The sequence below is a fragment of the Chinchilla lanigera genome, unplaced genomic scaffold (assembly GCF_000276665.1).
Source record: "Chinchilla lanigera isolate Chin_1 unplaced genomic scaffold, ChiLan1.0 scaffold00154, whole genome shotgun sequence".
NCBI lineage: Eukaryota > Metazoa > Chordata > Mammalia > Rodentia > Chinchillidae > Chinchilla > Chinchilla lanigera.
In genome coordinates this window covers 2,380,379-2,403,926 of record NW_004955555.1, presented here as the reverse complement: position 1 = coordinate 2,403,926, position 23,548 = coordinate 2,380,379, and the positions used below count along the sequence as shown (strand labels likewise).

At 55.2% G+C, this 23,548-nt stretch overlaps 3 protein-coding genes across 10 annotated transcripts in view; 2 read left to right on the top strand and 1 right to left on the bottom strand.

The window, feature by feature from the left end:
* The window catches only part of Ercc1 (excision repair cross-complementation group 1), a 36,671-nt gene extending 26,254 nt beyond the window's left edge, over positions 1-10,417 (top strand). For all 5 annotated transcript variants that reach the window (XM_013508709.1, XM_005412522.2, XM_013508710.1 and 2 more), the window contains exons 3-10: positions 231-455; positions 3,129-3,232; positions 3,918-4,017; positions 5,254-5,330; positions 8,362-8,461; positions 9,726-9,797; positions 9,986-10,054; positions 10,321-10,417. In XM_013508709.1, coding sequence (XP_013364163.1) covers positions 231-455; positions 3,129-3,232; positions 3,918-4,017; positions 5,254-5,330; positions 8,362-8,461; positions 9,726-9,797; positions 9,986-10,054; positions 10,321-10,374 — 801 coding nt within the window. In that variant the 3' untranslated portion in view covers positions 10,375-10,417. The remainder of the gene's footprint in view (positions 1-230; positions 456-3,128; positions 3,233-3,917; positions 4,018-5,253; positions 5,331-8,361; positions 8,462-9,725; positions 9,798-9,985; positions 10,055-10,320) is intronic.
* A 99-nt stretch (positions 10,418-10,516) lies between these two features.
* Cd3eap (CD3e molecule, epsilon associated protein) lies at positions 10,517-14,358 on the bottom strand. 2 transcript variants are annotated; one of them, XM_013508708.1, is made up of 4 exons: positions 14,321-14,358; positions 12,563-12,821; positions 12,124-12,265; positions 10,517-11,971 (listed from the first exon to the last, which is right to left on the bottom strand). In XM_013508708.1, the coding sequence occupies exons 2-4, from the start codon at positions 12,819-12,821 to the stop codon at positions 10,558-10,560; spliced, it is 1,815 nt and encodes a 604-aa protein (XP_013364162.1). In that variant the 5' UTR covers positions 14,321-14,358; the 3' UTR covers positions 10,517-10,557. The 2 variants fall into 2 exon arrangements, with proteins under 2 accessions (XP_013364162.1, XP_005412582.1); XM_005412525.2 differs by lacking the exon at positions 14,321-14,358 and having other exon boundaries at positions 12,584-12,821.
* Ppp1r13l (protein phosphatase 1, regulatory subunit 13 like) overlaps positions 12,954-23,548 on the top strand; it is a gene marked incomplete in the record, with an annotated part of 17,886 nt that continues 7,291 nt past the window's right edge. Inside the window, 7 exon segments of one of the 3 annotated variants that reach the window (XM_013508706.1) lie at positions 12,954-13,005; positions 20,125-20,304; positions 20,385-20,527; positions 21,992-22,499; positions 22,590-22,688; positions 22,774-22,865; positions 23,218-23,548. In XM_013508706.1, coding sequence (XP_013364160.1) covers positions 20,250-20,304; positions 20,385-20,527; positions 21,992-22,499; positions 22,590-22,688; positions 22,774-22,865; positions 23,218-23,548 — 1,228 coding nt within the window. 3 annotated transcript variants of the gene reach the window in all.

The window sequence follows — 23,548 nt, the reverse complement described above, 5'->3', positions numbered from 1 at the left end:
CTAAGTTCCCCAGCCTGGCTTCGAACTTTCGATCATCCTGCCTCAGCCTCCTGAGTCTCTGGAAGGTACCATTTCTAGCTTGGATTTAGATTTTGAGGTCCCGGGTCTTAAGGGGCACTGGGAAGCGCACTGGGAAGAAGGAGGTTGGCGCAACCCAGAGGAGGGGGTGGGACACACAGGCCCTCACACGTTCCCACTCCAAGCCCCTAAAGCCTCCTTTCTCCCCACAGGCCAAGCCCTTATTCAAATCCACAAGAAGCCTTCCCACTGTGGAGACCTCCGAGACCTCGGCCCAGGGTGCCCCGCAGACCTACGCTGAGTACGCCATCTCCCGGCCTGCAGGAGGGGCTGTGGTCACATGCCCCACAGGGCCGGAACCCTTGGCAGGAGAGACCCCCCACCCGGCCCTGAAACCAGGGGCCAAATCCAACAGCATCATCGTGAGCCCCCGGCAGGTAAGGGAGTAGACAGAATGGAGCCCTGAAGTTTTGGGGGGCCCTGTTCCTCGGGTGGCTGTGGGCAGGGGCAGGAAGTCATCTGAGCTGATCCACTTGGTCCTCAGCAGTGCCATTCATTCATTCACAGGGCCCACCTGCATTCATTCATTCATTTAACAACTAGGTGTGGGTCAAGGGTGCCCCAGCTCTTTTTTTGTTTGTTTGTTTGTTTTCCCGATACTGGGAATCAAACTCATGACCTCGTGCTTGCTAGGCAGGTGCTGTGCTGCTGAGCTACATCCTCAGCACCCCCAGCTCTTTTTTGAACTTCTTTTTTTTTTTCCGGTCCCAGGAATCAAACTCATGACCTGAGCTAAATCCCCAGCCCCTCCCAGCTCTTTTCTGTAGGGGCCATGAATGTTTCTGTGCAGCACTTTTCCAGTTCATTTATTTAGTAAAAACGTAATAAATGAACACGATCCTGAGTCTGAATCCCTGCTGTGCTGTGCAATAGCTGTGTGATCCAGGGCAAGTGACTTAGTCCATCCCTGCCACTTACTTCTTTCCTTATTCTGGCACTGAGGATGGAGCCTGAGGCCTCACACATGCTAGGCAAGTGCTCTGACACTGAGCTACATGCCCAGCCCTTTTCTGTTTTGAGACAGGGTCTCGCCATGTTATATACTTGAAATTGTGATCCTCCTGCTTCAGCCTCCTGGGTAGCTGTGATCACAGGTGTGTGCAGTTGGCCATTGTTTGTCTTTTTTAGTCTGGTCATTCTAGTGAGTGAAGTGGACAAAATCTTTAAAACTTGAAGTTGGAGCCAAGCAGAATGGTGCACACTTGTAATCCCAGCTACTTGGGGGGCTGAGGTAGGAGGACTGCAAGTTCAAGGCCAGCTTGGGCAATTTAGCAAGACTCTGATACAAAATAAAAATAAAAAGGGCAGCCAGGCATGGTGGTGCACGCCTGTAATCACGGCTCTGTGAGGCTGAAGCAGGAGATTTGCAAGTTCAAACCAGCCTGGGTAACTTAGTTAGATCTTATCTTAAAATGATAAAGGGCTGAGGCTAGAGCATTTGCCTAGCATGGGAGAAGCCCTGGCTTCCATCCCCAGCACTCCACACCAGAGCAGCCCATTTTTCCCTTCTGCACTTGCGTATCACTCACACTTCTGCCCCCAGCCACGTCGCTGCTCTGTCTACACCACACAGCTTGGCAGCGACACCTGCTGGGTGTTCTCTGGCTCAGCTCAGCTCCGCCCCCCCCCCTTGGACCGCATCAGATCCCACTCAGGGAGGGCTGGGTCACCACGTTGCCTCCACCTACCCTGGCATATAAATGTGGGTTCCCAGGACGTCCTTTGCAGATTGGATTGATTTATCAGAGGGGCTCACAGAACTCTGAGAAACACTTCTATTTCCAGAGTTATTACTAAAGAACAGAAGCCAGGTGTAATTACACCTGTAATTCCTGCACGCTGAGGGGCTGAGGCAGGAGGGTTATGAGTTCAAGTTCAGCTTGGGCAATTTAGTGACTTAGAGAGATGCTAACTCAAAATAAAAGATTATGGGGCTGGGGATGTAGCTCAGTGGTACAGCGCCTGCCTGGCAAGCGCAAGGTCCTGAGTTCAATTCCCAGCACCAAAAAAAAAAAAAAAAAATTAAAAAGAAATTAAAAAGGGCTGGGGCTGTAGCTCAGTATGGCGGCCTTGGGTTCAATCCCCAATCCCACAAAAAAAGAAAAATAAAGAAAGAAATACATAAAGATTAGAATCAAGGATGTGGATGAACAGCCCAATGAAGTCACACGTGGGGACAGAGACAGGTGCGGAGCTTCCCTGGCCTCTGGGCAGTGCCCCCACGCCCAGTCTCCATGTGCTCAGCCGACCTGAAGCCGGCAAGACCCTGGCTCTTTGGCTTTTTATGGAGGCTTCATTACATTGCAAGATTGATTACAACACTGTCCACTAGTGATCACTTTAACCTTTGGCCCTCTTGTCCTGTTCTCTGGTTACTCCCTGACCACCAGCCTCATTTTGAACCCTTTTGGGGGCCACCAAGAGTTGCCTCATGAGCACAGAAGATGCCCCTTTGCCTGGAATTGCAAAGGCCTCAGGAGCTATGTGTGAGGAATTCACTCCCAGGTCAAACATCAGAACAAAAGATTCTCCCTGTGTCCCCGTCCCCAAGAGTTTTGGGGACAGGAATCAGGGACAGAGACTGCAGTTACCTTTCTTACTTTATCACAGTACCCCAGGAGGGTGAGTGTCCCCCAGGAGGGTAGGGAGCTTGGTCCATCCTGGTCCCTGAACCCCCTGCACTGAGACACAGTATGTGCTCTATAAATCCTCAGTGGATGGATTAGAGCTCGACTTGCTCACAGAATTCCAGACTTGGGCTAAATACAGAGTGAGTTCAGGGCAGAACATGAGGGCAATTCAGAGAGGCGGGCCTGTTGAGCAGGTCACAGGGAGGAGACTGCACTGGGGCAGGAGGCCCGGGGCTTGGGCAGCAGCTGGGACTGGGAGAGGGATGTGAAGGAGGCAGAAGTTCCATCTGAGGACACAGAAGTTGAAGGCCAGAGGCCTGGTGGGCGGAGGGTGAGGGTGTGGGAAGGGAGAGGGTTGCGCTGACTGCCACAGCCAAGGGGCATCCCTGGGGGTGGCTTCTGCCCTTCCTCCCTCCGCAGAGAGGCAACCCTGTGCTGAAGTTCGTGCGCAATGTGCCCTGGGAGTTTGGCGAAGTGGTCCCTGACTACGTGCTGGGCCAGAGCACCTGTGCCCTCTTCCTCAGGTGAGCTCAGGCTGCCGCCTTCAGGAAGTGTAACCAGGCCTGAGGTCATGGTCCTGTCTCCTGGGCCTTTCAGGGTGATCTCTGTGCTTGACCAGGCTGGCTCTGACCCTGCATGTGGCTTGGAGGTGCCTGGAACAAGAGGAGCTAGGAGCTGGACCCCGGGTCTGAGGGAGGAGCTGGGCCTGTGATCTGTGGTCTGACAGAGGCGGGCAGACTATCCCAGGTATTCCTGAGTTGACAAGAACAGGGTTTCCCTGACCCCTACACCTCCACCCCCGGCTCCTCTGCAGACAGAGGAAGAGAAACTTCAAGCAGTTGCAGGTAGCTGGGGAGAGAAGCCCCTGCCCCTGCTTCCCAGGCCCAGCTGTGCAGCCTCCCTGTCCACCCTGTGCAGGCCACATACCTTAGGGCCCCGATCCTGTGCGCCGCCCTGAAGCCCAAGCTTTGTCCATCCTCAGAAAGGAAACCAGGGCCTCAGGCTCCCAGAGCGCCACAGGCAGGCTGCATCCCTGCCACGGCCTTGCTTTAAGGTGCCCTTGGGCAAGCAGTTTAGCCTCGAAAGGCTTCAGATCTGGTGAGGCTGCTGCCTGTGCTGTGCTCCGGGGACTGCACAATGCTGTGGCTGAAGAGGCTGCTGGGGCCTCCGGACCACTGAGACAAGAGCCCCCTTTCCCTGCCCCGCCAGCCTCCGCTACCACAACCTGCACCCCGACTACATCCACAAGCGGCTGCAGAGTCTGGGGAAGAACTTTGCCCTGCGCATCCTGCTGATCCAGGTGGATGTGGTAAGTGGCCGCTCCTCACTCTTCCCACCAGAAAAATGGGTGTTGAGTCCCTTTCAGGAAGTACATGTGAAAACATGGGTGAAGAACCAATTTCTGTATCTGAGACTGGTACCAGGGGTCAAACTCACGACCTTGAGCTTGCTGGGCAGGCGCTGGGCCTCTGAGCTAAATCCCCAGCCCCAGTGTCTCCTTCTCTACACCTGCTTCTAACAGGTGCCTGCCCGCTGCCACCTAAATGTTTTGTTTTTGTTTTTGTTTGAAATGGGGTTTTACTATGCAGTTCAGGCTAGTCTTGAACTCACTTTATAGCCCAGATTGGCCTCGAACTCACAGGGATCCTCCTGCCTCAGCCTCCCCAGTGCTGGGCTACAAGTGTGCACCTCCACATTTGGCTTTAAATATCTCTTAAAGTTGCTTTCATCCTCCATCCCCAGAGCCCCTGCCCAGGTTGATGCACCCTCCTTCCCAGTCACATGGCCTCCACTGGCCCCCTCCTGTCCATCCAGCAGCCAGAGGATTCTTTCTGAAGCATAGATTTGGTGTTAGCCTTCCCCTGCTCAAAACCCTCCAGGGCTCCCCTAGGAGTCAGTTCTCCTCCCTGGCACAGCCTGGAACCCTCTGTGACCTGACTGCCATCCAGCGCTCCAGGCCCATCGCTCACCTCGCCCTGCACCCCACAGCCTGCGGGCTGTCTCCCCAAGCCTGCCTTCCCCCGACAGCCCGCGCTTGTGTCTGGAGGCCCTTCCTGTTCTCCTGTGCTCCCTTCCCCTCTGCTCTCAGCTCAGATGTCCCCTCATCCCAGAAGCCCTCCCTGAGCGCCCTGGAGGCTCAGGCACCCCTCTGGCTCCTCCTCACCCGCCTGGCTGCCTGGCTCCTCCCGTCCCCACTGTCTGGGTATGGAGCTTCCCCCTTAGACTGAGCCCAGGAGGCAGAGGCAGGGCAGTCAGGGTCACTGTGGGGTCCTGACACTGCCCTGGACAGGCCAGGTACCCTAGAGGAGGAGAGGGGGTGTCCGGGAGCAAAAGGCTCGTGGCACCCTAAACAAACTGCTGTTTTCATTTCCTCCAACTCCATATGACAATTTTTTTTTTTGGTACTGGTAATCAAACTCACAACCTTGCTCTTGCCAGGCAGGCACTGTGCTGCTGAGCTATATCCCTGGCCCACTGTGCTGTTTTCAAACTCCGAGTGCTTGCCCTCTCCCAGGTCTCTAATTCTGACTTCCTTCTTCTCCAGAAAGACCCTCAGCAGGCCCTCAAGGAGCTGGCTAAGATGTGCATCCTGGCCGACTGCACACTGATCCTCGCCTGGAGGTGAGAGGGCCGTCCCTAGCTCAGGCTCTGCCCCCCACTCCCCCCAGCTCCACTGTCAACTCCCTCTCTGTGAGCCTGCTGTCTCGGGCCTCACCTGTCACACGGGGCCTTCGTATCTCTGTGTGGCCACAGGTGATGGAGATACAGAGCCCGGCAAGATGGTGCCTGCCTGGAATCCCAGCGCTCAGCTACGTATTGGGTTAAAAGCCCAGGCCAAACGCTGGAACTATGTAGGGAGACCCTGTCTCAGAAAACCAAAACCAGCTTTGCGCAGTGGCAGTATCGTAGCCAATGAGGTTTCTCTGAGGCGCGATTATTGCTGATTGAAAAAACCAAAACCAAACAAACAGAACCCCAAAACAAAAAGTATTAGAAGCCCGCCCGGCATGGTGATGCATACCTGTAATCCCAACAGTCTGGGTGGCTGAGGCAGGAGGATCACAAATTCAAGCCCAGCTGGGCAACTTAGTGAGACCTATTTAAAATTAATTTATTTATTTATTGTGGTCTACAGGTCTTCTTTTTATTTTTATTTTTATTTTTTTTCCGGTACCAGGAATTGAACTCTCGACCTCATGCTTGCCAGGCAGGCACTGTGCTGCTGAGCTAAATCCCCACCCCTAAAGTAATGCGTTCTCACACCGGGCGTCTAACCTGGGCTGCCTGGGCGAAAACCAGGAATCCTAACCGCTACACGATGTGGGAACAGGTCTTCTTTTAAAATCAGATTTTATCGGTACATTTTAGGCATACACAATGATCACATGCATCATACAGAATTTGTACCAGTATATAACTTGAGACCCTCTTTTTAAAAACAGGGCTGGGGATGTACCTCACTATGAAGGCCTTGGCTTGCCAGGCAAGCGCAACATCGTGAGTTCGATTCCCGGTATCGGAAAAAAAAACAAAAAAACCCCAAAAAACTAAAAACACCAAAGGGGCTGGGGATTTAGCTCAGCAGCACAGCACTTGCCTGGCAAGCGCAATGTCGTGAGTTCGATTCCCGGTACCGAAAAAAAAAACAAAAAACAACAAAAAACTATGAAGGCCTTGGGTTCAATTCTCCCAAAAAAAAAGGTAGAAGAAATCTTTTTTATTTTTGGTACTGGGAATCAAACTCAGGACCTTGTGCTTGCTAGGCAGGTGCTTGTGCTGCTGAGCTATATCCCCAGCCCAAGAAATCATATTAAGATACTTTTTACAAACCAGGCGTGATGGCGCACACCTGTAATCCCAGCACTCGGAAGCTGAGGCAGGAGGATCAGTGCAGTTCGAGAGCAGCCTGAGTTACAAAGTGGGCTCAAGGCCAGCCTGAACTGCATAGTGAGACACTGTTAAAAAAAAAAAAAAAGAAAAGAAAAAGAAAAAAAGAAAAGTGAGCTTAAGGCCAGCCTGAACTGCATAGTGAGACACTGTTAAAAAAAAAAAAAAAGAAAAGAAAAAGAAAAAAAGAAAAGTGAGCTTAAGGCCAGCCTGAACTGCATAGAGAGACTGTCTCAAAAAGACAGGGGGAAAAAAAGATACTTTTTATAATCCTGAGGTAGGAAAAAAATTTTTTTAAATATATTTATTTATTTATTTATTTGAGGCAGGGTCTTGCTATACAGTTCAGGCTGGCCTTGAATTTGCGGTGATCCTCCTGCCTCAGGTTTCTTTTTTTTCCTATTTTTTTTTTTTTAAGACAGGCTCTCACTATGCAGTTCAGGCTGGCCTTGAGTTCACTTTGTAGCTCAGGCTGGTCTCAAACTCAATGATCTTCTTGCCTCAGCCTCCCAAGTGCTGGGATTACAGACGTGTGCCACCACGCCTGGCAGCCTCAGGTTTCTGAGTGCTAGGATTACAGGCATGCACCATGACGCCCAGTCATGGAAAAAAATTCTAAAGTAAAACATAAAGCCCAGAAATCTAAAAGGAAGATTGGGTGATTTAAAATAATTAAAAATTTCTGGCACAGGCACCTGCCTGGCAAGCACAAGGTCCTGAGTTTGATTCCTGGTACCAAAAAAAATAAAAAAATAAAAAAATAAAATAAAATAAAAATTTCTAGCCACCAGGCATGGTAGCTCATGCTTGTAATCCCACTTGGGAGGCTGAGGCAGGAGGATTGCTGGCCAGCTATAACTACATAGCAAGACTGTCTCAAGCCGGGTGTGGTGGCACACGCCTGTAAGCCTGTAATCCCAGCACTGGGGAGGCTGAGACAGGAGAATCGTTGTGAGTTCAAGGCCAGCCTGAACTGCATAGAGAGACTATGTCAAAAAGACAAAAAAAAAAAAGACCCTGTCTCAAAAAACTGTAAGTGTTGGGCGTGGTGGCACACACCTATAATCCTAGCACTGGGAAAGCTGAGGCAGGAGGTTCACCATGAATTCCAGGCCAGCCTAGACTACACAATTGAGACCTTGTCTCAAAACAAAGAAAAAATATTTACTGTATATATAACAAAGATTTTAGCTGGGAATGGTGGCATGTGCATATTGTCCCAGCTACTCAGGAGGCTGGGGCAGGAAAAGTGCTTGAGTCCAGTTTTAGAGACCAGCCTGGGAAACGCTATTTAAAGGAAAAAAAAAACTCAAACGTTTCACTTTTCTTGGTGGTGGGCAGCTGATGTCTCAGGAGGTTGTCTTCCTGGTACAGTCTGAAAAATAAAAAGTGTTCCTGGTTTTCCTCCCTCCCTCCCAAACACAGTGCAGAGGCTGGGACCAAGAGCCCTGACATCCCTTCTAAGATAGTTAGCATTTCCTAGACAGGCTGCAAACAGCCGGGACCCTGTCACTGGCAGCACTGACCCATTTGATCTTCACAGTTCTACCACCACCCACTTTACAGATGAGGAAACTGAGGCCCAGAGATCCAGTCATTGGCTCCGGGTCAGCCAGTGGGGACTGGGTTGGGGCCTGAGCCAGAAACTCCAACAGCTTTCCTGTCCCCGTGTTGGAGCCCAGGAATGTTGGCCTCAGCATCATGATCACCAGGAAGCAACTCTGTAATGTGAGTCCCCACCGGCTGACCATGTCCTGTCCCCCAGCCCCGAGGAAGCTGGGCGGTACCTGGAGACCTACAAGGCCTATGAGCAGAAGCCAGCCGACCTCCTCATGGAGAAGCTGGAGCACAACTTCGTGTCCCGGGTGAGCCCACTGCCCTGCACCCGCAGCTCCTGGGTGCTTGAGCTTCACTTGTTATCCCAAGCAAGTCCTCCCTCACCCCTTGCACCCTAATGGCAGCGAGAAGGAATTTTTGTTTTGCTCTGGTTTTGGTTTTTTTGAGACGAGGTCTCACTATGTACTATGGGCTGGCCTCAAACTCACGGGATCCTCTTGCCTCAGCCTCCCAAGTTCTGGGATTACAGGTATTACAGGTATGGGCCACCACAGACAGCAAGAGGGTGTTTCTGAGTGCAAACCTGCTCCTGGCCTCCTGGATCCCATGGCTTGCCAGTGCCCTGAGGGGAAGCCCCCCTTCTCACCCTGCTCTCCAAGGCCTGAACTTCTCCCAGTATTCAACCCTCGGACCATTTGCCATTCTGTTCCCTCTACCCTGTTCCAGCTCTACTGCCCAGCGTGGGTGCCCCTCCCTCCAGGAAGTCCTTCTGAACCCCAGGCCAGGCTGTGTCCCTGCCCAGCTCCCCTATCCCAGTCATTACCATTTGGAACTGATTTCTGTCTCCGCTGGCCTGGGAGCCCCAGGAGGACAGGGCTGAACTGTCTGATCCCTGCGGTGTCCCAGACCACTCTGCACTCCGGGCACTTTCGGTGGTTGCTAATGAATAGTTGATTCTGGGCTCCAAGGGGAGATCCTGGCATACAGGTAGCTCCTTCCCCCACCTGCCTTCAAGCTGGGGCACATGGACTCCAGGTTTACAGTCACCCTGGGGAAGGTGACCTGAGGAAGGACAGCAGCGAAGGGGCCTGCCCAGTCATACAGCCAGGAATTGGCAGGGCTGGGGTTTTAATCTTGGCGGCTATCACCCAGAAATGTGAGCCGTGTGGCCCCCACAGCTGCAGGCCAGGGACACCACTGCCCTTATGCACTAGTGGTGCTCCTGGGACCCCATCTGTCCATGAATCTGTCCATGAATAGAGGCTGGAGGGCGCTCCCTGCCCTGGCATTGCGGGGCGCAGAGAGCAGCCTAGTCCTGGCTCAGGGCCACCTTCAGAGCCTCTGGTCTTACCCTGGGCGGAACCTGCCCCTGGCTCATCTCTGATTAACACCCTCAGCCATCTGGGGACGACTCTGACCTGACCTTTAATCAGTCCCCAAACAAAAGCACTGATTGAGCACCTACTGCATGCCAGGAAGCAAGTAGGGCCTCAGCCTTGAGCCTGCCCTGCCCTCCCCGCTGCGCTCAGGGTTGCTGGCCTTCTCCCAGCGCAACATCTCTTCCCCTTCCAGGTCACTGAATGTCTGACCACCGTGAAGTCAGTCAACAAAACGGACAGTCAGACCCTCCTGTCCACTTTTGGGGTAAGGACCAGCGGCTCCTCCCTGATAAGCCTCTCTTCCCCGGCTCAGCAGCCCCCCAGCCTTTCACCTCCCTGCCGCCTGCTCCTCTGGGCCTAAGCCTCCTCCCAGGAGCATGGGGGGGGCACCAGCTGGGACAGGGTGGGGCTCCGTGCACCCCACTCCTGACCCCTCGCTCCCGCCCTCCTCAGTCTCTCGAACAGCTCATGGCAGCGTCACGGCAAGACCTGGCCCTGTGCCCTGGCCTGGGCCCCCAGAAGGTAAGCCCTCTGCGGAAGGGCACGAGGGGCTGGGGACGGGGGTGACCACCAAATCAGTCGCACCTCAGATCCCACCCACCTCTTACAGGTGGGGAGACAGGCCTGAGGGGGTGGTAGGAAGTCTGGGGTGGAATCCAGATCAGCTGCTTCTCTCCTCACCCCTGAAGCCCCACTCTAAGCTGGGGAAAAAAAAGCCAGAACCCCGTTCTAGATGTAGCCAAGGGAGGCCTGTTTAATGACTGGTTCTTCGTTTCTCCCCACCCAAGGCGCGGAGGCTGTTTGACGTCCTGCACGAGCCCTTTCTCAAGGTGCCCCGATGACCCCCACGCTGGTGTGACAATAAAGCATTGTCCAGGGCCAGGCTCTGGCCGAGTGCTGGTGCAGTCGCTGGCTGGGGATGGGGGGGAATGAGCATGGGGAGTGGGTGTCGGCTTCAGCGTCACCTTCTGATGCTCCAGGTGGTCACCTTCAGCCTTTTTTAGCTCCTCAGTGTCCCTGGGAGGCTACACAGGATCCAGCTGTGGCTGCTGCTTCCGCTTCTTCTTTTTTTCTGCGGGAGCCACCTCCCTAGTCTCCAGATTCAGCGGCAGTTCTGGTATGTCCTCTGGGGGGTCTATCTCTGGCATCCCCTCTGGGGGGGCTATCTCTGGCATCTCCTCTGCTGACTCTGGCACCCTGTTTTCCTCACCCCGCTTCCTTTTCTTCCTGGTGGATCCCAGGGCTGCCCCGGCATGGGGCTCTCCCTTACCCGGCTGCTCAGGCTCTCCCGCCTCCCTTGGTGGGTCGCTCAGCTCAGTCCTGGGCTCCCCCACTTTCTGCTCCCTGTCCTTCTTCTTCTTGGTGGATGCCAGCGCTGCCTGAGGTTCCAGGTCCCCTGGCGGCTCAGGCTCCACCACCTCTGCCCCTGGCTCCAGCATCACATTTTGCCGCTTTTCTTTTTTCTTCCTCTTTTTGGTGGACTCCAGGGTCGCCTCGTACTGAGGCTCAACTTCCTGTGGCAGTTCTGGCTCCATTATCTGCCCATGGGGCGCCAGAGATCTCACCCCTGGCTCCACTGCCTCAGTCCCTGGCTCCATGGTCACCTCTGGCCTCTTTTCTTTTTTCTTCTTCTTCTTCTTCTTCGCAGGGATGGCTTCCTCCTGCAGCTCCCCTGTCACCTGTGGTTGAGACTGCACTGTCACCCCCTCCAGCTGCATCCCTTCCACCTCCGTCTGCCTCTTTCTCTTCTTGGTGGGGGAGAGGGCCGCCTCTTTGGGAGACTCGGTTTTGGCTACAGAGTCCAGCTCTGCTGTCCTTTCTGTTGGCTGCACGGTTTCTGCCTCTTTGGGCTGCCTCTTGTGCTTCTTAGAGGTGGGTGGGACCAGTACTCCCAGAGGCTCTGACATCTCAGACCTGGGCTCTGTCCCCGCAGGCTCCATCAGCCCTGGTTCTTCCAGCTGGTGCTTTCTTTTCTTCTTCTTTTTCCCCACATCCATTTCCGTCTCTACCTCCGGGACTGCGTGCCCATTCACTGCCACTTGAGCAGTACAGCCTTCTGGCACCTGCCTTTTCTTCCTCTTCCCTGAGGAGGGTGACTTCAGTGCCAAGGGCGACCCAGGCCCTGTGACTGGTGGGCTGCCTCCGAAGGCACAGAAACGGGGCCTCAGGCCAGGGGGGATCTGTGGCGGGGGGCTTGTTGGAATGGGCTGCAGAGGGAGCCCTGACAGGGGTTCCTGGGGACCTTCAATGATCCTTAGGCTGCCCTGGGGGGCGGGGGCACAGGTGAGTCCACCTCCCGCCTGTGCGGAGGGAGCCAGCAGGGTGGCTTCCCCAGCCAGGGGGTCACTAGTGCCGAGGACCTGATACCGGTGCCGCTTGCCAGCCAACTTGCCCTTGACGATGTGGGAGCCAGAGAGGGGCACCAGCCGGCCATTGAGGCTGAGGGAGAAAGGGCGAGGCAGAGACTTGGTCAGGACCTTTCGGTAAGACGAAGGAAGCCTAGAAGCAGCATCTGTGGGTGCTGGGAAATGCCCCCTCTAAATTCCCCCCAAGCTCAGCCTCTGAAGCAGGGCAGGGCTGGGACCACTCACCAGTCTGGGGCAAAGTCTGCAGGGGCCTGGATCAGCCACAGCTCTGTATCCGGGCCTGTGAGTGTCTCCAGGGAGAGGCGGGAGGGCTCTGAGGCTGAGCGGATTGCAGTAAAGTTGCGGGGACAAGAGAACCGAACAGCACCTGCGGGAGGAGAGAACAGGGGTCTGCTGACACACTCATCCCTGAAGAGCGCCTGCCCGCGCCTCGGTCCCGACCTCGCGAGCAGCGCTGCAGTTTCCTCCTCGGGTCCCTCCTCTGCCCGTCTGTTCCCAGGGACGTCCCCTATCTTCAGCCCTGGGGTGCTCTTCCCTACCCCGCTGATCCCCCCAAGACACCAGCTGGGAAGTGAGATCTCTGCGCAGCCCAGTGTGGCCATGCCGCTTTTTTCACCAGGACTTTCCCGGGCACCCCTTTCTCTGCTCAGTCCCCGCTCCGCACCCCGTCCGCACGCCCGCTCACCGCCGGACTGGGTCCCCTCCATCCCGAGGCCGGAACAACGCGCAGTTCCAGCAGCCGGAGCGGTGCAAGCCTGCGGCCGACCACGTGGCTCCGAGTGGGCGGGGCATCTCCCGAGAGTGCCCAAGTGTCTGGGACCGCGGGGTCGTCGCTCGGCGCCTGTTCGCTTTACTGGAAAAAACTGGGAAGATTCCCACCCATGCAGAGTAGATAACGAAAGATAGGCTCTTTTTCCGGACATCTACACCAGAAAGAAGCGGATTCATTGTGTCTGTGGCGTCAGGGCCGCCCTAGGTCTCTGTAGGTCTCCCCCACAGTATCTTAGAAATGATTTGTTCCAACACCGCCTTAAAGGGGCAGTCACACCGGGAGGGCCTAACTCTTAAAGAGACAGGAAGATCGATTGGGCTGAAATTCTTTTAGGGGTAAGTAAGAATCCTGGTAGGCAGGGCTCTGTCTTCAGCGTTGGAATCCCTTCTGGAGGGGCCAAGATGTCTCGGAAGTTTAGGATTTGAGTGAGAAAGGTCGGAAAATGGAGGAAAGGGGGTAATCACGCCCGAGGGCTTTAAGTATCAGTCAGGGGCGGGGCCTCTGGATTCTGGGGGAGCGGGAAACACAGGGGGTGGAGCCTACGCGCATAGGGAGGAGCCTCGGACCCCGGAGCCAAACCCGCAAACGGCTGTGCAAGCTGAGGGACTTAGTTTGTGGATCGGAGGAGGCATGTAGATACCCTCGAGGGTCTACTGTTGTGCTTGGGAAATATTCCCATGGCTTTGAGGAACGGAGATGGGGCAGGAGTCCTGACCGCCGCCCCTTGCCTGTCCTGAGGGCGTGTAAACATCGGCACGTGGACGCGGATTTGGGGGATGCGCCCACGCTCCTTGCTACCAGGACTGCCCGCGTGGGGCGACGGGTGGAGCTGAGGGACCGCAGCTAGACAGGGTGACCCGACTGCATTCCTGGCCGGTGTGTCAGCGCCGCTTCCCGCCCCCTCTCTGCCGAGGTTTCGGATCCTACTCCAGAATTGGGATGCCCCGCCTTCTCCTGCGGCTTTCCAGAGCGGGTGGGGGGACTCAGGGGAAGGGGAAGTGTTCTCTCCGCCAGGGATCCCCAGACAGTTTCCCCGACCGTGGGCGGGAGACTGGAGCGCTGCCCCTGCGGGATCCGAGACTACAGTTCCCAGAGGACCCGAAGGGCGAGGCCCCGGGCTTCGGTCGCGCATCCTCCTGGGGTTTGTAGTCCAGCCGCTTCCAGCTCTTGATGGGGAATCCCGTACAGATCCAATCCTCCCACCCCGCCTTTTTTTTTAACCGACGGGGAGATTGAGGCTCAGAGCCTGAGAGGATACTGATTTAGTGCGGCGCTCCTCTCGCTCTAGGAGGGGGAATCTGAGTCCCATCTCCCTAGCCTCCTGTCTCCCACCCCTGTGGTGATGTCCAGCTCTTTACTCCAGAAAGGGGAAACGGAGCCAAGAGAGTTGGGGAAAGGTTCAGGAGTCCATCTTCTGCAACCACAATGAAGTGGGAGTCTCAGGTTTTCTGCACGTCACAGCCTTGGTTGCCCACGGCTTCGGGGCCTCGTTCTTCCTATCTGTGAAATGGACTCCGGGTGAATCCCTATGGAAAGGTCTCGGACCGCGTCCTGCCTTCTGGGACTACAAGTCCCAAGGTGCTCGAGGTGACCTCGCTCCCCCTCCCCCGCGGGCCCGCCTCCCTTCCAGCCCAAGTCACGTCGTCTAACCTGTTCCCGGCTCCCGCCCCGCCCCGTCCTCGGCTCCCCGAAGCTGGAACCGGAGCCGGAGGAAGCCCCCCGTGCCAGGATCTGCCTCGGACCCGTGAGTTCCGCTCCCCTGGGGTCCAGGGGCCCTGGAGGACTGGGAAGGGATTCAGACTCCGGTCCCGGGGCAGAATGTGGGGTGCGCAGACGTCTGGGTCCCCTGGAAAGAGAAAACTCAGTTTTCTGACTTACTGGGCAGGAGAAAAGGGGCGCAGATGCCTGAGTTCTTAGAATAGAAGACACAGACCCTTTGGTCTTGGGGAGACATTGGAGCTGGGGTCCCTGAGTTCCTCGAGTGGGGGGCCCTGGGAAGTCTGAGCCCTTAGGTAATACTGGGGTGTCGGATTCCTGACTCAGGCAGAAATAGGAGGCTGGAATGGTGGGGCTGTGGACTGGGTGGTCACCCCTGCCGCCTTCCAGCTGCCTTCTCGGCTGCGTCTCTGAGCTCAACCCGGGGTGGGCGGGGATAGTGGAACCTGGGTCTCTGGAAAGGAGCGGAACGAGTACCCTGGGTCCCTCCGCAGGCTATGTCTCGGCGCTTCCCCCACTTTCCGGCTTTGGGGTGGGGGCAGGGGGGTGAGAAAACCGGGGCAGCTCTCCAACCAACTCTGTGCCGCTGAGCGAACCCCAACATGTCATTAACCCGGGCGTCAGACCTGCCTAACCAGAGGGACATCCGCCCCAGGGCGCCCCCTGGCGGAGGCGGGAGGCCTCCAGTTGCCCCACGAGGGTGGTGTGAGCCATCAGGGGTTTGCAGAGGTCATTCTGGAGTCCAGGATAGCATTCCAGAACGGAGGGTTGAATTCCAGAACACAGGGTTTGTATTCCAGAGCAGGGGGCTGGATTCTGGAAGGCTTGCATAGCCAGGCATTTATGCATTGCACGGGGGAGGGGGTAAACTGAGGCTTGGAGGAGACACGGACAGTCGTGTTGGGGGTCAGGTTTGGCTTCTGCCTTGCTCTCTGGCAGCTCTCCTAGGGGCCAGGGCTCCATCTCCTCCCTTCTCCTTCTTGGGGCTCCTTGCCCTGACCCCGGGTGAGACTGTCACCCCCACACTTGGCTGTCTGACCTGAGTTACTGGGAGATAAGAAAAGTAGAGAGGCTAATTCTGGAGGTGTCCTTGAGGGAGGGTGGGGGTGGACAGGCCTCTCCCTCCGTCTCTCTCTTCTCTCCACCCCCATGTGTCATGGGGGGGGCACCTGACCAGAGAGGGACGTTGGCTAATGTCTAGGTTTGAAGGGCATTCAGTGACAGCGTGAAATGAAATTAAAAATAATAACCGTGGCTGCCAACACAGGGCATGTGTCATGCCTAGCTCAGGTCTGGCAGGTAGACAGGACGGGCACTGTGGCCCAGAGAAGTCTTTGGCAACTGCCCAGAGGTCACACTCAAGCGTTCCGCCTTTCACGAGATTAGCGGACCCCAGGGCAGGACTCTTATCTACTAGTGGGGAAACGGAGGCTGGCTAGCAGGACACCCCTAGCCTGGGGTTTTGCTTCTGTCTGGACTCTTCCAGAGCTTTCCTGCTCTAGTCCAAGTTACTAGGAATGATCACCTGCCAGAACTCAGGAATGGATGGGGAATTTAGGACCCCAAAATTCAAGGGCTCAGGGGATTGGGACCCCAGGCATCAAAATTCAGAGACTTTAGGATCTCAGAAACAGTTTTGGCTTGGTATGGTGGTGAAAGCCTGTAATCCCAGCACTTGGGAGGCTTGAGGCAAGAGGATCGCCTGAGTTTGAGGCCAGCCTGGACTACGTAGTGAGACCCTGTCTCAAAAGAAAGAGTTTCCGAGATGGGTGTAGAGGTGCATACCTGTGATCCATGTTTGGGAGGCTGAGGTAGGAGGATCACTTCAAGTTTGAGGCCAGCTTGCACTACAGAGTGAGTTCAAAGCTCCCCTGAACTGCATAGCAAGACAGCATTGTCTCAAAAAAAAAAAAAAAAAAAAAGTTGAAAGACCCTTTGGGGGGTTACATGTTACTTTGGGTCTTGAGGTCACTCTGTGGTGACCCTGTGTAGTTTTTTGTTTTGCTTTTCCTTGGGGGGATCCCGTACTGGGAATTGAACTCAGGACCTTTGGACTGAGCAACATCCCCAGCCCATTTTATTTGTATTTATTTATTGAGATAAGGTCTCCCTAAATAAATAAGTTACCCTGCATGGGGCCTGAATTTGAGATCCTCCTCCTCAGCATCTCAGAGTGGTGGCATTACAGGCGTGCCACACCCTGGCTAACCCTATGTTATCTTAATGATCCATCAAGGAAGGCCGATGATTAAGGATTCAGGATGTGTGAACCTCATTTCATGCAGTGCACTGTTGTAAACACCGTACATAAATTAGGTCAGCCAATCCTCACACCCCTTTAAGGTGAAGGTATTTATGTGCCCATTAAACACACGAGGAAACTGAGGTAGAGACGCTAACTAGCTTGAAGTAGAGGCAGAGTGAGAAGAAGTTCCCAGCCCATTCCACAGAAGGGAAAATCAAGCCCCAGAGAAAACGGGGGAGGTAGCTCTGCCAGCGACACTGTGTCCCGACCAAGCGAAGGATTCCATCCTGGTATTCCCAGTCTATGCTGGCGCCCTGACCAGGTTCCTACTAAGGACGCCTCCAGAAAGCCCACAGGATCTTTAACCCCAAAGAACCTGGCTGGCTGCTGAGGAGGCCGGGTTGAGAGAGCTGGTGGTGGAGAGGGGAGCCCAGGAGAGGATACTGAGGTGGGCGGGAATCCCCGGAAGGAATGTGGAGCCTGAGTTGGAGGGAAGCCCAGATGAGGAACTGGGGGCAGAGGGCAGGGGCCTGGGAACAGAGCCGCGGCCCGCGCCCCGCCCAGCCCGCTCCCCCGCCTCGAGAGGTGCACACCTGCCCGGGCCCGCCGCGCATTCCCGGGGCCTGAGCTCAGGCGCTGTGTTCGCCCTCCTGCTTGGTCGAGGTCAGGCGGTGACCCGGCGCCCCCTGGCGGCTCTGGCGCGCCCACCACCCGCACTAGCCTCGGGGTCTGCCCCACGCCCAGGGCAGGTATTTCCTTAGGATGTCAGGGTGGAGCCTGAGAATCTTAGACAATGGCGGATCATGCAATCCTCAGAAGAACCGCTTACTGCTGGAATTGCTGGCTCTGGAGGCCGCGTAGAATTGATTTGTGTTTTCGGTCCTGGGCACTGAACCAGGGCTTTTGCACAGAGCTACATCCCCAGCCCTTTTATTGATTGATTGATTGTCTTTTTGAGACAGGGTCTATGCAGTTCAGGCTGGCCTTGAGCTCACTTTCTAGCCCATGCTGGTCTCGAACTCGCAATTATTCTCCTGCCTCAGCCTCCCGAGTGCTGGGATTACAGGTGTGCACCAGCACGCCCGGCTTATTTTTTTATTTTGAGACAGGATCTTGCTAAATTGCCCAGGCTGGGCTCAGATTTTCGGTCCTCCCTCGGTCTTCCAAAGTGTTGGGATTGGGCCATGGATGTAGCTAAGCGGTGCAAGCGCCTGCCTGGCAAACTCAAGGTCCTGAGTTCGATTCCCAGTACCAGGGGAAAAAAAAATCAAAAAACCAAAGTGTTGGGATTACAGATGCCCATTACCACGCCTGTCTGACTTGACAGTTTTTTTATATTTTAACAGACACAAAGTGTTTCCTGTGTCACTGAGATTTTAAAAGCCCCGTTTTGAGTCCTATAGTCTCTGCTTTGTGAGGTTTCAGTTCTCGGAACCCTGAATTCTAATAGTCCTCCTTGGTGTACTGTTACTTCTCCCCATTTTACAGATCAGGAAACTGATCCATGCTGATCAGGACCAGCAAGTGGTCCTACCAGATTTGAACCCACAAAGCCTGATTGCTTATTTGTGCTTTTATCTCCTCTAGATTTCCAGGACAGTTCGTTCCTGGGATAGAAAGTGGGGCTATGAAATGAGGGAAGTCCAGAGTGTTCCAAAGACAGAATCTTGGGTTTAGAACTTTCCAACAATAGACTCTCAAGCTGAGGAGTTCAGGATCTGTGGAACTTTATTTTGTTTTATTTTATTTTTTGAGACCAAGTATCAGGCAGATCTTGAATTTAATATGTGGCCCAGGCTGGCCTTAAACTCGTGGTGAGCCTCCTGCCTCAGCCTCCTGAGTGCTGGGATTACAGGCAAGTGCTGGGATCTGCAGAACTTTAATTACAATCTCAGGGTCCTGACAGTTTCAGAGTGGAGCCCTCTTAGAGTTTGAAGGGGTCTCTCAGAGTAGCTAGTTTGCTTCCATTCACTGTGGGGAAACTGAGGCCTTAGGAGCAGAGAGGACTCGTTGGCCAAGCTCACACACTCCCAGTACACCCAGATGAGCCGCAGCCCTGACTGGTCCTGTTCCCGCGGCTTCCCAGACTGAGGCTGGTGTCGGCACGCCCCGGCACGCCCTGCTGCCCACGCCTGGACCGCCACAGCCTAGAGGTTGGGGCAGAGGGCGGTGACAGGCTGGCGGGCATGGCGGCTGCCATGGGGATGGAGACGGTGCTGGCTTGACTGGTTCCCGGTGGCTGTGCTCCCTCCCTCTGGGCGGGTCCCTCCTCCCACCAGCCCCTCTGCGGGCCATGCCTCCCCTGGGTGGGGACATAAGGGGGAGGGACACAGGGCTCATTGATCTCCAGGACCCCTTCAGGGTGCTGGCAGCTGTGTAGAAAAATGAGCTGGATCCCGGTGGGAAACGCGGAGCAAGGGACTTCTTGGAGGTGACTTTGCACAAATGTGTCTGATTAGCTTCTGGCTACTAGGCTGGTTTTGATCATGGACTGAAGGCTGAGGGCAACCCCCTTTTAGCAAACTTCTGCAAGACAGTGGCCCCGAAAGTAGTGCCGGTTGGTTCTATTACCTTATGCTCCTAGTCACCAGCAAGGGTTCTAGTACAACACAGGAGTGTTCAGCGGCAAGCAGCGTCTCCTGGGTCCCCGAGGGTGCTCAGTGCAGGAACTTCTAGTTCTTATTTCATTCTCTGCCCACTGGCACCGAGGAGAAACCTCTCTCTCCCTGCCTTCCCCCATTCCCAGCCTTTTACTTTTTTTGTACTGGGACTTGAACTCAGGACCTTGCCCTTGCCAGGCAGGTGCTGTGCTACTGAGCTGTATCCCTGGCCCTCCAGCCTTTTTGTTTGTTTTGTTTTTCAGACAGGATTTTGCTCAATCGCCCGGAGGCTGAGTTCAAACATGTGATTGTCCTGCCTCAGCCTCCCAGAGTACTGGGATTGCAGGCATGTGTCACCATGCCCAGCTAGGAGTTAAGACATTTCAGCAGGGCTGAGATAAAGAGATGGATGAGGAGCCATGTGAAGAAAGTGAAATAGCGTTGAAGGCCAACCTGGATACATTACGTAGAGAGACCCTGTCTCCAAAAATAAAATAAAATAGGCTGGGAAGTAGTTCAGTTGTCCAGTGCCCCTTGGTTTTGATCCCCAGTGCTGGGACAGAGGTAACAATAGAGATACAGAGATCGAGATAGAGCTAGAGAGCCAGGCGTGGTGGCGCAAGCCTGTAACCCGAGCACTCAGGAGGCTGAGGCAGGAGGATCATTGCGAGTTCCAGACCAGCAGGGGCTACAAAGTGAGTTCAAGGCCAGCCTGAACTGTATAGCGAAAGCCTGTCTCAAAAATACAAAAAAAAATAAATAAATAAAAATAAAAATAAAAATGAAAGAAAGAAAGAAAAAAAGATAGAGCTAGAGAGCTGAAGATAGAGATACAGAGAGGATTATCTGGAGTCTTCCAAGTGGATTTGGAGCCTGTGGATTTGGCTTTGCAGGAGCTGCCATTTCCCAGCTGGGGCAGTGGAAGGGCTTGCACAGTCGTGCTCCCTGGGCCCCGAGTTCCGGGGACAGGATCTGAGCCGCTCCCCCACCGCGCAGGCGCCCCGCTGCGGCTGGCACCATGGACAGCGAGGCTTTCCAGAGCGCGCGGGACCTCCTGGACCTGAATTTCCAGTGTGAGCGCTGGCGGGGCGGGGCCTGGAGGGCGGGGCCGGGCCGGCCCGAGGCTTGGTCCTGACCCTTGCTCTGTCCGCAGCGCTGGCCATGAAGCACATGGACCTGAAGCAGATGGAGCTAGACACCGCGGCCGCCAAGGTGGACGAACTGACCAAGCAGCTGGAGTCGCTGTGGTCAGACTCGCCGGCACCTCCTGGCTCGCAGGCTGGAGCCCCCACTAGGGTGAGCCTGGGCTCGGCCCGCAGCCCCCAAAGATAGTTTCTCTCCAGGCCCGAGGCATGGATTTCAAACAAAGCTGCTCTCTTTGGTTGTGGGGTCTTCAAGGACCCTTGACAGCGGGAACCGGGGCTGGGGATCTAGCTTAGTGGCATAAGTGCTTGCCCTGGCAGGCACAAGGTCCTGAGTTCGATTCCTGCTACCAAAAGAAAAAGAGGGAACCGTGGCAGTGGACATCTAACAGCACCCCAGGATGTTTCGAAAGAGGTCTTTTCCAAAGTCGCACGAAGGGGCCCTGTCTCAACCAACAAACTTTAGAACTTAAGTCGCACAAAGGGGACAGTGAAGGCCCCAAGTTAGAGCTCTCTCCCCAGCACACCTCAGCTGGGCTCACTGCCAAAATTTCTACCTAGGTCCAACTTCTTTTTTTCAGAGTTCATTGGCACATTTTAGGTATACACAATGATCCCATTCACCATAGGGAATGTGTACCTGTACATGACATAACTTCATTCTTGAAAAAAAGAAAAAACTTCATTCTTGAGGGCTGGGGATGTAGCTCAGTGGCAAAACGCCTACCTGGCAAGCGTAAAGTCGTGCATTTGATTCCTGGTACCGGAAGAAAAGACCAAAAAAAAAAAAAAGATATAACTTCATTCTTTTTCTCCCTATTCCCCTGCCCTCCCTTCAACCCCTCTTCCCTGCCTATTTACAAAAGCTTTGTTTCCATTTTTTCCTTCTTGTTTTTTTTTCTTTTCCCTTCCTTCCTTTTTCCCTCCCCACTTCCTTGTTCCCCTTCTCATTTGCACATTTTCTTCCTGTTTCACAATATCTATTAAAACTTTGGTCCTCATCCATACTTTCAGTTTCTCACACCAGAGAATCAATATGGTATTTACTCATGTGTGTCTCTGATTTATTTCACCAAGAAAATGGTCTCAAGGTGCATCCATTTACTTAGAAAAGTCTCAGGCTTATCCTTCTTTATGGCTGAGTAGTACTCCATTGTATTAAAAAACCACATCTTTATCTATTCATTGGCTGATGGGCATTCGAGCTGTTTCCAAGATTTGCTATTACAAACTGTGCCACTATAAACATGGGTGTGCCTATAGCGCCGTGCTATACTTTTAATTTTTTTCGGGAAGATACCAAGAAGGGAAATAGCTGCGTCGAATGGAACCTTCTCTCGCTGTGGTTTGAACCTAGGGTGTTCGCATTGAACTACACATCCCCAGTTTTTGTTTTGTTTTTTAAATTTTATTTTTACTTCGAGACAGGGTCTCCCTAAAGTGCCCAGCCTGGGCTCCGCTTTGGATCCTCCTGGTTTAGCCTCCCAGAATGCTGGGATTACAGGTGTGCGCCCCATGCCCGGCCTCTGGGTTCACTTTCAATGTCCCGTTTGCTTTCTCCCATCGACCCCTCTACTAATGTCTTCTTTGATCCGTCAACATCGTGGCCTCCCCACAGCAATCCCGGTACAGCTCCAGCCCGATCCCCGAGTCCTTCAGCAGCCGAGGCTCCCCGAGAAAGGCGGCCACCGACAGCGCAGACTCATTCGGACGCTCGGAGAGTGCCCCGGCCTTGCATTCGTACAGCCCACTGTCACCCAAGGGCCGGCCGGCGTCGCCGCGCACCCTACTCTACCTTCAGCCGGAGGCCTACAGCAGCTTGGACCGCTCGCCCTCGCCCCGGCCCCGCGCCTTTGATGGCGCAGGCAGCCCCCTGGGCCGTGCTCCCTCCCCGCGGCCAGGGTCGGGCCCACTCCGCCAGCAAGGTCCCCCTGCACCCTTCGATTTCCTGAGCCGCGCGGGCTCCCCACGTGGTAGCCCTCTGGCAGAGGGGCCCCAGGCCTTCTTCCCTGAGCGCGGACCCTCGCCGCGCCCCCCTGCCTCAGCCTACGATGCGCCCGGGGCTTTCGGGAGCCCTCTGCTGGGCGCGGGCGGCAGTGCCTTCGCCCCGCCTCTGCGTGCCCAAGGTGAACCGGAGGCCCCAGAATTTGGGGGACCGGAGGGGCTTGGATCCAGCCTCCCCCACACCCTCACTCAGCGTCTCCTTCTCCCCTCAGATGACCTGACGCTGCGCCGACGCCCCCTTAAAGCCTGGAATGAATCTGACTTGGACGTGGTGTACGAGAAGAAACCTTCGCAGACAGCGAGCTACGAACGTGAGTGATGGCGGCCTGGAATGGGGGACCGGAGCAGAGCTCCCCCCAACCCCCCGCCCCGCGTCCTGATGATTCCGTCCCACAGGCCTGGACCTCTTCACGCGGCCTGCCTCGCCAGGCCTGCAGCTGCTGCCCTGGAGAGAGAGCAGCCTGGATGGGCTGGGGGCCTCGGGCAAGGTGAGCAGCGAGGCTAGGGCTAGAACCCGGGTCCCCCTCCTGGCCACGTCCCCGGGTCCCTGTGTCCTTCCTGCTTCCTCTTGGACTTCCACTTTTGCTGGACACTCCTGTACTCCTCGTGTGTGTGTCTGTATCAGTCTGTCTGTCTCTGTTTCTCTCTCTCTCTTTGTCTTTTCTTAGACAGTCTCACTATGTAGTTCAGGCTGGCTTCGAACTTGCGGAGATCTTCCTGCCTCATCCTCCAGAGTGGTGGGCTTACAGGCGCATGTGCTACCATACTCAGCTCATCTCCCCCTCTGCTCTTTCCTTTGCCTTCTGAGCCCCTTCTTTTAACTTACCTTTGTTCTCCCAGGACAATCTCACCAGCGCCACCTTGCCGCGCAATTACAAGGTCTCGCCTCTGGCCAGCGACAGGCGCTCAGACGTGGGCAGCTACCGCCGCTCAGTGGGCGCCGCTGCGGGGCCGTCGGGCACCCTACCCCGCAGCTGGCAGCCGGTCAGCCGCATCCCCATGCCTCCCTCCAGCCCGCAGCCCCGCGGGGCCCCGCGTCAGCGCCCCATCCCCCTCAGCATGATATTCAAGCTGCAGAACGCCTTCTGGGAGCAGGGGGCCAGCAGGGCCATGCGACCTGGGTCCCCCGTCTTCTCCCGAGCACCCCCCCCTAAGCTGCCTCCCCAGCCCC

Coding starts and splice junctions, on each gene's coding strand:
- Cd3eap (XM_013508708.1), bottom strand. CDS start 12,821: ATGTCCGGAAAAAGAGCCTATCTTTCGTTATCTACTCTGCATGGGTGG. Junction 12,266..12,562: donor TGAGCGGGCGTGCGGACGGG/GTGCGGAGCGGG, acceptor CTCCTCCCGCAG/GTGCTGTTCGGTTCTCTTGT. Junction 11,972..12,123: donor GCAGACTTTGCCCCAGACTG/GTGAGTGGTCCC, acceptor TTTCTCCCTCAG/CCTCAATGGCCGGCTGGTGC.